We start from the raw sequence: 14006 nt of genomic DNA on the forward strand, positions 1-14006 counted from the left end.
TGTTGTCTAAAGTTAATTTTATGTAACAAACGATTACTGCAGGGGGTGGAAATAACAAGACAGGCATATCAGGGCTAGCCAAACGATATGAATACCAAACGTTTTGCATGTAAATACCTCAACACTGAGTCTGTGAAAGTTTTCCTTGAACCGGAATTATCATCCACTGTGTTATTGAGGTTAAAATTCTTTAGGCACGTTGAGGGTGAAATTTTAGTATGCACCAGAAATGCTATGAAATAAGCCCTCATTACACAATGGAAGTTTGAACTGGTTGGAAGTCCAAAATGCATGCACGCAGAAAATGCTATAACCACGAGCCAAAGTCAAGATAGCAGATCCAAGTATAACAACATAATCCTGTATATTGACTTTCACGAATATCGGGGGATGTATTAAGCATATTGGTGTGCCAAAGTAAACTTCATGGTAGTGAAACTATCCTGTAATACATTTTGTAAACTAGAATAGTTATAACAAGATAATAATACCAATATTTAAAAGACCTATAACTTATTAGCCAGGAATATTGTTTAGGAACAAACGTGGCATCAGAGATATTTAACATTTCGTTGGATCTCTAAAACATTGTGAACAAATTTTTAAAAGTTGGAGTCCACTAGATATATTAAAACAAACTTAACCTGAAACGTAAAAAAAAAAACATATGACGACATTAATGAAAGAAGCCCGTCTCCCTCACGACACCGCTGTGAGGCGGGTGGACTAGTCGCGCGGCGCACTGGTCGGCACGAAGCGCCGCGCTGGTAGGCCGCCCGCCTCACAGCGGTGTCTCGAGGGAGAGGAGTGCAGGCGCTGGCCCCGTGTGTCTCCTCACTGGCCGCTGATGTCTTCGAGAAGCTTCAGTCACAATATGACAAATGCCTCAAACTTTTGGCTATTGTGTAGCAAAATAAGTAAGACCATGCTGTACTTTTGGTGGTAAAATTATAATGTTTTGTAAATTTGTCTTTTTTTACGGCCACCGGAGGTTGAAAAAAAAACGGATCTCGTATTCTTTTGAGGGATATAAATAACCCCTTTAATCTGTTTGACAGCCTTTTGTTGTTTGTTACCTCAATGGGAAACTTACGGTTTTTTTGTTCGAGAGTAAAATGGCACGCAGAGGGTTGTAACTTTTCATTGAATCTTTTTAATTAACCAAGTAATTCTAAAAAAAAAAGCACATCACTACCTTGTGGTTTTTGGGGACTGCCTAATTTACTATAGAACATATTTTTGTGGGTCCTTAATCAGATGAGTATATTAAATTACAAAATTTAAAAAGATTTTTCAGGTTTTATACCATGCACATTCAGATAAAAGTGAAACTAGCCTCTTTCAAACGATCTAATACAACGCTGACATGATATAAATGTTCTTTAAATGTTCCACAAATACACAAATAAAGTCATGAAATGTAATCACAAATTTAAATTGGAGAACAAAATTTTTTTTGCCAAAACTAAATGAACACTGCTTGTTCCTCAAAACTTACTCCAAACAGGACTCTGTTCCACTCATATAGTGTATAAAGGCCCGTCAGAAGAAAACTGATGAAAATTATTATTCAAGTCCAAAGTGGTGTAGGTTTTCATGTACCTTGCTATTGGAGTATAATCAGCACCCATGGTATCAGGAAACGATTCCCCTTAATATTGGAGTTTAATAGCAGATAGTTGAATGCGATGTGAGAAGTGCCCCTTGTTTTATATAACCATAAAATATGAAGATACTTAAAACCAATTGGAATAATTTATGGTATTTGCGTTTTGAAGATCTTTATAATGTCACTACAGCAATTAATTTACAGGTAAACTATTGATAAGTGGTGCAACCAGTTGGCATACAATCAGTGACCTTAATTCCATAAGGTTTTAAGGTGCAACAACATAACTAGTTGGAATGACATCAGTATCCTAAGATTTAAAACTTACAATTAGTGTCATTGATTAACCATAAGATAATGCTCAAGATTTTGTTCCCCTAACATAACCATTTCTTATGACCTTTCTGCATACTAACATGATTAACCTATTATTATGACATTTATGCATGCTAAGATGGTTTTTTTGAGTTCGGATCAAACAAAAACTGAAGGATATTGGTTTATCAATTAATAATTTTCTGTGTATTTGTCAAAAATGCTATCCCATTTTCATATTTTAATCAGATTAATAACTATCCAAAATATTCTAGTCCAACAATATTTCACAATTTTAAATGTAATATAGTTTGTATTTTTGCCTGGAACTAACTATTATTCACCTTTAGAATGTGAAAAACACTTTGTGAAGTTATTTTAGGCTTGATGTATTTATATTTCTTTATCTAAAATAACTGAATTTTGGCTGACGAAGCTTCAGTCGTGCTGGTGTCGACCAATTCATTTACCTATTCTTCGCCATTATATACTTTAACTTCCAAACATTTTGAAGCTGTCACCTCATCATGTGTCAGACACTTCTCACACTATGTTTGGCGGTTTACTCAAAATTCTGACATTCTGATTTTTTATCCTCCTATTTTCCTTCCAAAAAAACTTTTAATGGTTCCTTGGATACACCAGTTATCCTCTTTCCCGCAAGACAATCAAGAGGGAGGCAGTATTTATAATGCTTTATACTGACAAAACTATTTTGGCATATTCTTTACATATGTCGTCACAGTGGAGTGTACTACCCGGTAATAAGTCATAATTTTTACAACTTTAGTGTCTTGAACATAGATTACTGGATACACAGCAATAATCCATTTGTTTTTCTAATTTTTATTATTAGTGACTCAAGTACAATTTGTTCTCGTATTTCTGAGAAATAAAGAGCTTTTATCAATTCCAGGCACTTGTCTGCCGTCACATCCGATAATATCCTCCAGCAATCAGACCAGTTACCGCCAAGGGTGCTCTGGGACCTTCGAAGAGCTGGTCATACCAGTTATTATCAGTTGAAGTGTTAGCTCAATAGACGTTGAACTAAATTATCGGGATTGTGGCCTGTCTAGGTTTCCACTTACTAACGAGGGAACATAACACTTGCCCTCTTAGCCATCATGTGGAGATCATAGCAGAAGTGTTTAAACTCATGGCTTCTACCATAGGCGTACCCAGGGGGGGGGGGGGTTTAGGGGTTGAACCCCCCCCCCCCCCCGAAAAGTCTTGGCGACCATTCCCGTCTCAACTGCAACTCTGGAGAGGACATTTTCTTGCTTAAGAAGATTAAAATCATATCTGCGGAACACCATATCTCAGGACAGACTGAATGGATTGGCCTTACTGAATGTCCACTACAACATCCACATCGACCCGGAGAATGTGGTTACGGAATTTGCCAAAAAAAAAAAAATAATAATAATAATAATAATAATAATAGAAGAATTCTTCTGTAAAACGTTTGGAGGCTTAAAAAAGTTTATTATAAACAATTATTTTTTGGTGTTTATGGAGTTTTTCTTAAAAAAAACAGAAGCCCCCTTCCCCAACTCCCCCTCCCGCCCGAGAAATATCTGGAAGAACCCCCCCCCCCCCGAAAAAAAATCCTGGGTATACGCCTATGGCTTCTACTGTGCTGTATAAGCTGTCTGTCTGATATTTTGTGATCGTTGTCACCCATCGACTCACAGTGAAAAAGAAAAAAAGGGGCAGTGACCAACCTCTTCTACTAAATTCAGTTCAGTAACTTTTCGTTCCTGATCTGCTAAAATGATAAAAGAAGTGATGTAGAACAACCACAAATTCTCAACTCCAAACAAATTAGAGAATAAGGGCTTCAGTTAGAGGTTTGGCACATCTGATGAATAATACGAGTCTGACAGCCTATCACTCTGTGATCCGCACAATGAACTATTTTTCAGCTACCGGCAGTTTCCTGGCATGTGGCCACCTAACAGGCCAACCGAAACTGACCTTCACCATGATTCGCATGGTGTCGGGAACAGCTAACTTCTCTCTCGGGTCTCTAGCAGTTTTGTGCCACAAAGACACCGAACAGACCATGAATTCACAGACCCATGCCAGCAAGAACTGAATGCTGTTAGTAAAAGCTCACTTCTCTCTCGGGTCACCGACATTATTGTGGCACTTAGAAACCAAACAGGCCTCGTATTCACTGACCCATTCCTTCATGATCCGCATGTTGGCAAAACCTTGACTTCTCTCTTGTGTCATCATAAGTATCATGCAATGTAGCCACTGAACAGCCACATGTCCACTGTCCCATACCACCATTATACGCTGTCAGAAATATCTGACCTATACAATCATGGTCCACTCACTGTCAGGAACACCTGACCTCTCTCAGATCAATGGCAGCTGGGTGCCACATAAACAACGAACAGGCCACGTGTTTACTGGCTCATACCACCCAGATAAGGAAACTGTCAGATACAGCTGACATCTCTGTTGGGTCGCAATAATTTTCATGTCATTTAGCAACCGAACATGCCATGTAATTACTGGCCAATAACACCATGTTTCGCACAATGTTAAGAACAGCTGATTTCTCTCAAAGGTGGATGGCTGTTTCTTTCCATGTAGAAACCAAACAGGACTGACCATTTTCACTGACCTATACCAATATGATCCGCATTTTGTCAGAAACATATTTCAGCTTACTCAATTTGCCAGCAGTGTTGTGTTACATAGACAACGAACATGCCTCGCAATCACCAGTCTATATACCATTGTTCGCACACTGCCAGAAACAGCTGACTTCTCTCTTGTGGTGCTAGTAATAACATGTCATGTAGGCACGATTTCACTGGACCATTCCATCATGATTCCCACATTGTCAGTAACAGAAGACCTCTTTATCAGGAAGACGACAATTTTTTGCCACACACACACACCAAACAGGTTCGCATTCAGTGGCCCATGCCACGATGAACAGCACACTGTCAGAAACAGCTGAATTTGTATTGTGTCACTGGTAGTTTCGTGCCACTTAGCCACAGAATATGCTCGCATTTACTGCCCAGTGCCACCATCATCTGAATACTGTCAGAAAAGGCAGAAATTTCCTTTGATTCGCTACCAGTTCTGTGCCATGTAGCCAACAATTAGGCCCTAGTTTATTGGCCTATACCATCATGATCCACACACAATCAGCTACCTTCTTCGGGTCTCTAGCCACTGAACACTGGCCCATACCTCAATGACCAGCACACTGTCAGTGACACCTGACTTTGTTTTGCATCGCTGGTAGTTACATGTCCATGAAGCCAATAAACAGGACACGTGTTATTTGGCGCATCCCACCATGATCCGCACATTGTCAGAAACAGTTGACTTCTCCCTTAGATCCACGGAAGTTTCTGCCTAGTAGAAAACTAAACAGGCACATGTTCGCTAGCCAATACCATCATGATTTGCACATATTAAGTGACTGCTGACCTCTCTCTCAGGTAGACAACAGTTATGTGTCATGTAGACAATGTACTGGCCCGTGTTCACTGCCCCATACCACCGCAAACTGTCTGAAACAGCTGAATTCTCTTTAGGTCACTGATAGTTTCGTGCTATGTAGCCCCCGATTAGGCCCTAGTTCACTGGCCCATATCACCATAATTTACACATTAACAGAAACAGCTGATTTTCTCTCATGTCAATGGCAGTTTTGTGCTACGCATACACCGAGCAAGCTCTTGTTCACTGACCTTTAGCCCTGTGATCCACACTGTCAAGAAAAGCTTACATCTCTCTCTCTCTCTCTGGTCACTGTTATATTAGTAACATGTATCCACTGCACAATACTACCATATCAGCAAATTGAAAGAATAGCTGACTTCTCTCAGCTCGATGGCAGTTTCGTGCTATGTAAACACTAACAGACTCGCATTCACTTCCCATGCCACCATCGTTCTCACACTGACAATAAATACAGACTTCTCTCTTGGTTCGCTGGTAGTTAGTTGCTATTTAGACACCGAACAGGTCCATGTTTACTGCCCCATACCACCATTATCTAAACACTGTCAGGAACAGCTGATTTCTGTCTTTTAGCCGGCAGTTGAGTCTCCCAGCAGTTTCAACTCCGCTAATTCCAGTTCATGTTTTCCAACAGCATGTAGTAGCATGTTAGATACAAACCCCACAGTCATTAAGAGCTTCATTATGTAAAGTTTTTTTTAAATTTTATTAATTTCAATTTGTTTCCAAACATTGACTATGTTTTTCATAAAAATTTTGAATTACATCATTTTTTGAAAACTTGAGGAACTGAAATATTTGAATCAAGTAAAAAAAAAAGGAGTAAAATTATTTAATAAATACTACCCAAAATAAAAGAATGTTGACATGGCACTACATTACAAGCTCCTCAGTCAACATTGATCATTTGTGTCTACAGGATGCAATATGAATCTGTGCTACATGCGCCAACCAATTTTTATTGATCATCGTGGGTTTTCAAACTAGTTAAATTATATCTACAACTTAATGCAACTAGCATTCCAATGCATTGTAATTAAAAAAAATTTTTAATATTTATTTACTTTATTCTTGTTTTGTTTGTGACTGACATCAGCAACACCGTAAATAATAATTTCAGTGTGATACCATTATACATTACTTGCGGTGATTATGTAATGTTTTAATAATAGTATAAGTTGTAAGGTTTTAGTTTGATTTTTCATATTTATCTCAAACTCCCTTACCTACTTTACCAAATTATATTTTGCTAATTATGTCAAGGGTAATGCTATAAGAAAAAAAAAACCAAAGAACCTGGGTTAACTTAGCATTATCAAAGTTTGTTGGGTAAATTTCGAATTATAAATGAAATACTGCATTTACTCGTGTAAACCTAGGTCCACCCAAAACTGACTGGGTAGTGTTAGAAAAACCAAATGATTTATAATTTAAGTTTCTGTGATACTTTAACTAACGTAACCAAACTTAACATGCTCAAAAAATGCAATGGTGTTGGATAGACTGAACATGGGTAATCGCCATATTCAAATAAATGTTATTAATTATTATTTGTACGTTACCAAACAACCTTGGATACTGATAAGTAAACCCAAGTGTAACGCCTTGCAGGTGCGGGTCGGGCCCTTCCAGCTGACCAGGAGGATCCTGCAGCGGGAAGGAATACCTGGGCTGTTCAGGGGCCTCACCTCCACGCTGGCGCGCGAGATGCCCGGGTACTTCTTCTTCTTCGGTGGCTACGAGGCCACCCGCCAGCTGCTCACCCCGCACGGCAAATCCAAGCATGAGATAGGTGAGGTCAGCCGTGCGCCCTGGGGTCAGGAATATGCCTGTTCAGGGGCCTCACCTCCACGCTGGCGCGCGAGATGCCCGGGTACTTCTTCTTCTTCAGCGGCTACGAGGCCACCCGCCAGCTGCTCACCCCGCACGGCAAATCCAAGCATGAGATAGGTGAGGTCAGCCGTGCGCCCTGGGGTCAGGAATATGCCTGTTCAGGGGCCTCACCTCCACGCTGGCGCGCGAGATGCCCGGGTACTTCTTCTTCTTCGGCGGCTACGAGGCCACCCGCCAGCTGCTCACCCCGCACGGCAAATCCAAGCATGAGATAGGTGAGGTCAGCCGTGCGCCCTGGGGTCAGGAATATGCCTGTTCAGGGGCCTCACCTCCACGCTGGCGCGCGAGATGCCCGGGTACTTCTTCTTTTTCGGCGGCTACGAGGCCACCCGCCAGCTGCTCACCCCGCACGGAAAATCCAAGCATGAGATAGGTGAGGTCAGCCGTGCGCCCTGGGGTCAGGAATATGCCTGTTCAGGGGCCTCACCTCCACGCTGGCGCGCGAGATGCCCGGGTACTTCTTCTTCTTCGGCGGCTACGAGGCCACCCGCCAGCTGCTCACCCCGCACGGCAAATCCAAGCATGAGATAGGTGAGGTCAGCCGTGCGCCCTGGGGTCAGGAATATGCCTGTTCAGGGGCCTCACCTCCACGCTGGCGCGCGAGATGCCCGGGTACTTCTTCTTCTTCGGCGGCTACGAGGCCACCCGCCAGCTGCTCACCCCGCACGGCAAATCCAAGCATGAGATAGGTGAGGTCAGCCGTGCGCCCTGGGGTCAGGAATATGCCTGTTCAGGGGCCTCACATCCACGCTGGCGCGCGAGATGCCCGGGTACTTCTTCTTCTTCTTCGGCGGCTACGAGGCCACCCGCCAGCTGCTCACCCCGCACGGCAAATCCAAGCATGAGATAGGTGAGGTCAGCCGTGCGCCCTGGGGTCAGGAATATGCCTGTTCAGGGGCCTCACCTCCACGCTGGCGCGCGAGATGCCCGGGTACTTCTTCTTCTTCGGCGGCTACGAGGCCACCCGCCAGCTGCTCACCCCGCACGGCAAATCCAAGCATGAGATAGGTGAGGTCAGCCGTGCGCCCTGGGGTCAGGAATATGCCTGTTCAGGGGCCTCACCTCCACGCTGGCGCGCGAGATGCCCGTGTACTTCTTCTTCTTCGGCGGCTACGAGGCCACCCGCCAGCTGCTCACCCCGCACGGCAAATCCAAGCATGAGATAGGTGAGGTCAGCCGTGCGCCCTGGGGTCAGGAATATGCCTGTTCAGGGGCCTCACCTCCACGCTGGCGCGCGAGATGCCCGGGTACTTCTTCTTCTTCGGCGGCTACGAGGCCACCCGCCAGCTGCTCACCCCGCATGGCAAATCCAAGCATGAGATAGGTGAGGTCAGCCGTGCGCCCTGGGGTCAGGAATATGCCTGTTCAGGGGCCTCACCTCCACGCTGGCGCGCGAGATGCCCGGGTACTTCTTCTTCTTCGGCGGCTACGAGGCCACCCGCCAGCTGCCCACCCCGCACGGCAAATCCAAGCATGAGATAGGTGAGGTCAGCCGTGCGCCCTGGGGTCAGGAATATGCCTGTTCAGGGGCCTCACCTCCACGCTGGCGCGCGAGATGCCCGGGTACTTCTTCTTCTTCGGCGGCTACGAGGCCACCCGCCAGCTGCTCACCCCGCACGGCAAATCCAAGCATGAGATAGGTGAGGTCAGCCGTGCGCCCTGGGGTCAGGAATATGCCTGTTCAGGGGCCTCACCTCCACGCTGGCGCGCGAGATGCCCGGGTACTTCTTCTTCTTCTTCGGCGGCTACGAGGCCACCCGCCAGCTGCTCACCCCGCACGGCAAATCCAAGCATGAGATAGGTGAGGTCAGCCGTGCGCCCTGGGGTCAGGAATATGCCTGTTCAGGGGCCTCACCTCCACGCTGGCGCGCGAGATGCCCGGGTACTTCTTCTTCTTCGGCGGCTACGAGGCCACCCGCCAGCTGCTCACCCCGCACGGCAAATCCAAGCATGAGATAGGTGAGGTCAGCCGTGCGCCCTGGGGTCAGGAATATGCCTGTTCAGGGGCCTCACCTCCACGCTGGCGCGCGAGATGCCCGGGTACTTCTTCTTCTTCGGCGGCTACGAGGCCACCCGCCAGCTGCTCACCCCGCACGGCAAATCCAAGCATGAGATAGGTGAGGTCAGCCGTGCACCCTTGGGTCAGGAATATGCCTGTTCAGGGGCCTCACCTCCACGCTGGCGCGCGAGATGCCCGGGTACTTCTTCTTCTTCGGCGGCTACGAGGCCACCCGCCAGCTGCTCACCCCGCACGGCAAATCCAAGCATGAGATAGGTGAGGTCAGCCGTGCGCCCTGGGGTCAGGAATATGCCTGTTCAGGGGCCTCACCTCCACGCTGGCGCGCGAGATGCCCGTGTACTTCTTCTTCTTCGGCGGCTACGAGGCCACCCGCCAGCTGCTCACCCCGCACGGCAAATCCAAGCATGAGATAGGTGAGGTCAGCCGTGCGCCCTGGGGTCAGGAATATGCCTGTTCAGGGGCCTCACCTCCACGCTGGCGCGCGAGATGCCCGGGTACTTCTTCTTCTTCGGCGGCTACGAGGCCACCCGCCAGCTGCTCACCCCGCATGGCAAATCCAAGCATGAGATAGGTGAGGTCAGCCGTGCGCCCTGGGGTCAGGAATATGCCTGTTCAGGGGCCTCACCTCCACGCTGGCGCGCGAGATGCCCGGGTACTTCTTCTTCTTCGGCGGCTACGAGGCCACCCGCCAGCTGCCCACCCCGCACGGCAAATCCAAGCATGAGATAGGTGAGGTCAGCCGTGCGCCCTGGGGTCAAGAATATGCCTGTTCAGGGGCCTCACCTCCACGCTGGCGCGCGAGATGCCCGGGTACTTCTTCTTCTTCGGCGGCTACGAGGCCACCCGCCAGCTGCTCACCCCGCACGGCAAATCCAAGCATGAGATAGGTGAGGTCAGCCGTGCGCCCTGGGGTCAGGAATATGCCTGTTCAGGGGCCTCACCTCCACGCTGGCGCGCGAGATGCCCGGGTACTTCTTCTTCTTCTTCGGCGGCTACGAGGCCACCCGCCAGCTGCTCACCCCGCACGGCAAATCCAAGCATGAGATAGGTGAGGTCAGCCGTGCGCCCTGGGGTCAGGAATATGCCTGTTCAGGGGCCTCACCTCCACGCTGGCGCGCGAGATGCCCGGGTACTTCTTCTTCTTCGGCGGCTACGAGGCCACCCGCCAGCTGCTCACCCCGCACGGCAAATCCAAGCATGAGATAGGTGAGGTCAGCCGTGCACCCTTGGGTCAGGAATATGCCTGTTCAGGGGCCTCACCTCCACGCTGGCGCGCGAGATGCCCGGCTACTTCTTCTTCTTCGGCGGCTACGAGGCCACCCGCCAGCTGCTCACCCCGCACGGCAAATCCAAGCACGAGATAGGTGAGGTCAGCCGTGCGCCCTGGCCTGGGACTGGGTTACGGGTGTGGATTGTTTACAGTTTTCCTCCGACCGACATCTCTGATTGTGACATCATGACGACCATCCAGGATGTTATTGACCTATGATCTTGACCTTAGATTAACAATCTTGGAGCTGCCACCTTTAAAATGAGCGCTCCACTCACTAATGCTGCAATTTTTCATTATGCCCGCCACCTAGTATGTGTATGATGCCACCGTTGCACTTTTCGTTATGGCCGCCATCTTGTATTATAGAATGTTGCTATTTTCGTTATGGTAGCCATTTTGAATTCTAATAATATGTCCACCATTTTGGGTTTGATTGCAAACCATTTTTTTGATTCTAACATCATGTCCGCAATTTTTTTGTCTGTTAAAGGCCGCCATCTTGGATGGCAACATATCCCTTATCTTGGTTTGTTCTGTTTCGATGGAGGCAGCCATCTTGGAAACAGACGTCTTTGTTTCCTCTGTTTACTCTTAGAGAGCGCGAGTGTTGCTCTGTCTCATCACATAAGATCGATGTTCTATTACCTACCATAACTTTTATGGTCCTTAACGACATATTAAATTTAATTTTTTATGCAAAATACATTGGAAGTGTTGTGATTCGAACCATCGCAGCTCTGACTTCTAGGTTGGAAAACATATGCCTTTAACCGCACATACATCGAGACATTTACCACGCTGAAAATAAAGTAAGGTATATATAAAATAACACATATATTCGAAATGGTAATTTTTCTTTAATTTGAAGGAATAATAGCATCGTCTGCTCGAGACCGAGCGACCATATTTATTTTCAATACTTGTAATCAGGAGCGCTATTTAACACACATGGCTTTTGCTAGAGAGTGCTGTAGCCATCTTGTTTTAAGTAATCGATACAAGGAGCGCTAGTGTCATGTAGTACACAAGCCATTTGCTAGAGTGCATTACCATCATGTTAGTTTAATTTTTACCCGCTAGAGTGCAGTAATCATTTATTATTACTGTGGAACACACCATCTTGAAAATTGAGCGATCTTGGAAATTCGTAATTATTTGGATATAAATTCGTGAAAAATTACAAAATTCATTAAATAAATTTGCAACTAATATACGATTTAGTCGATCAGTTCCTGTCCTTGGTTCAATCCCAAGCTTCTGCCACCTTGTGAACTTCTCCTTTGTTGAGCAAGGATAGAGTTGTAGTACAAGCCAGAATTTTTTTGAATTTTTGAATTTTTTGAATATTTATTATTTTTTAATTGTTTGTAATTTTTTTCTGTTATTTGTCTGATATTAAGGAAAACTTGCGTTTGTTTTCTCCGTGTGCTCCTGATTATTTCTGCCAATATATTGTTGTTTTTCCCCTAGTGCTCCTGATTATTGCTGGCTAGACATCTGTTCATGATATCCGAGTGCTGGTGGTTATTTGTGAGAAATCGATCTCTGCATGAAATTTTTTTTACATAATGATTCATGCAATATTATTCAGAGATACATTTAATCAGTAACATTCTGCTACTAAATCAGCACTTACAATATTTTTATCAGGTGGAATTCAAACAAAAATATAATTACTCAGTCCAATAATATGTGATAAGACGGTTGAGAAACACTATAATGCAGGATGAACTTTCTTCTCCTTGATGTCTAGCGAAGCCCTCCTTCTCTTGTGATCGCGAGAGAGCATCCTGCACCCCACATGAAAGAGAATAATATTTGCCACTTCGCAATATGTGGCGTCATCTGTTGTTGAAAAACAGAACTACTAGCGACAAGTTTCTTGTACGAGATAAATGACTCTCACAGATGAAAAATTAAAAAAAAATATATATTTAAGTAATTATTCCAATTGAAAACTCTCAATTTTCATCTATCATTAGTCACGGAAGCTACAATGGATCCTGGTTTATTGCCTGCGGCTGAATCGGAAGAATGCCGTTGTAGATACTGCAGCAAGGATTTTGACCTGAGAAGGAATGCTAGATGTCATGAGAAGAATGATTGTGTTAAAAACCCACTACACAAAATTTTAAACTGTAGCAGGTCGTTAACACGAACTGACAGCTTTAAAAGACACGGTAGAACATGTAAAGCCAAGCCCACTTACGGAATAGAGAACAAAGATAAAGATATACTACACTAAAGAAGCGTGATGTTATTAGCTCTCCCGATCACGACGAAGAAATTTAATTGAAGGATGCTGGTGGTTAAAGGAAGACTGAAACTAATAGAAGTATCATCACCGTGAAATGTGAGAATACAATCAAGCCCATATTCAGTAGGTGCTCCATACTTTGGAATAATGATGGATACTTAAAAAAGAATTTAGCTTCTACGTCGACGATGTCGAGTTCTTACAGTAATTCGGGTGAAGATGCTGACTTCTATGGAAATGTCGACAGTGACTCAGAAGCTGGTGACGTGATCGAAGACTGTGATGAAGCCCTGAGACCAAAACAATGGAAACATTGCAATAAAATAAACTATTCTGATAAAGCTTACGATGATCACTGATACAAAAGTGATATTAAAAGTATCTATAATAAACATGCAAGGAAGATCGCAGCAGAAGAGATTAATTACTCATCTGGGGAAGATCCTAACATATTGGTCGCTTTGTGCAGGAAGCTATTCGTATGTCAAATAAGTAGCCTTAATACTCAAAGAACTTACGGAAGCTGGTTACATATTAAAATGACATTTTACCTGCATTTGAATAAATAAAAATAATAAATTAAACTGAAAATTTTAAAAGTGATTGTTTTTATTTCACGAATTATGATTTCTATGCCTGAGTTCACGCTACTGCATGTTCAATGTCTGCATTATATGCCCGTTGCATGTCTGTGTGTGTGTGTGTAATGTGGGTCCATGTGTGAACTGTGTGTACTCTGTGTCCAGTGTGTGTACTCTGTGTACTGTGTGTACTGTGTGTACAGTATGCACTATGTGTTCTTTTCTTTTGTTGAATGTGTGCCGTTTCGTTAAATGCACTTAGTCAAATCTGTAGTAGCTCTGTAGTAGCTCTGAATATTTACTAGTCCAAAACCTCTTTGTCTTAATAAAACATTTTTTCATGGATCCTTTTGTAAGCGTAAAACATGATCTGTTTTTCAAAATGCTTGTAATTTATTTTATCGATACTTCAGGGTCTGACAGTTCGACGACTTTGTCTTTACTGGCTGAAATATGTTAAATTAGCTATCGATGAAGATGGTCATGAGGTTGGAAATGTCTGGTCTATACGACTGACATTGTTCATGGCCTGGTCTTGTGGTCCGTAGACACTTGGC

General features: G+C 44.7%; 1 protein-coding gene across 1 annotated transcript in view; it reads left to right on the plus strand.

Moving 5' to 3' along the window:
• LOC134535733 (mitochondrial ornithine transporter 1) overlaps positions 1-14006 on the plus strand; it is a 138643-nt gene that overhangs the window by 111007 nt on the left and 13630 nt on the right. The window contains exon 5 of the mRNA XM_063374957.1: positions 7037-7217. Coding sequence (XP_063231027.1) covers positions 7037-7217 — 181 coding nt within the window. The remainder of the gene's footprint in view (positions 1-7036; positions 7218-14006) is intronic.

Source organism: Bacillus rossius, chromosome 10 (assembly GCF_032445375.1).
Source record: "Bacillus rossius redtenbacheri isolate Brsri chromosome 10, Brsri_v3, whole genome shotgun sequence".
NCBI lineage: Eukaryota > Metazoa > Arthropoda > Insecta > Phasmatodea > Bacillidae > Bacillus > Bacillus rossius.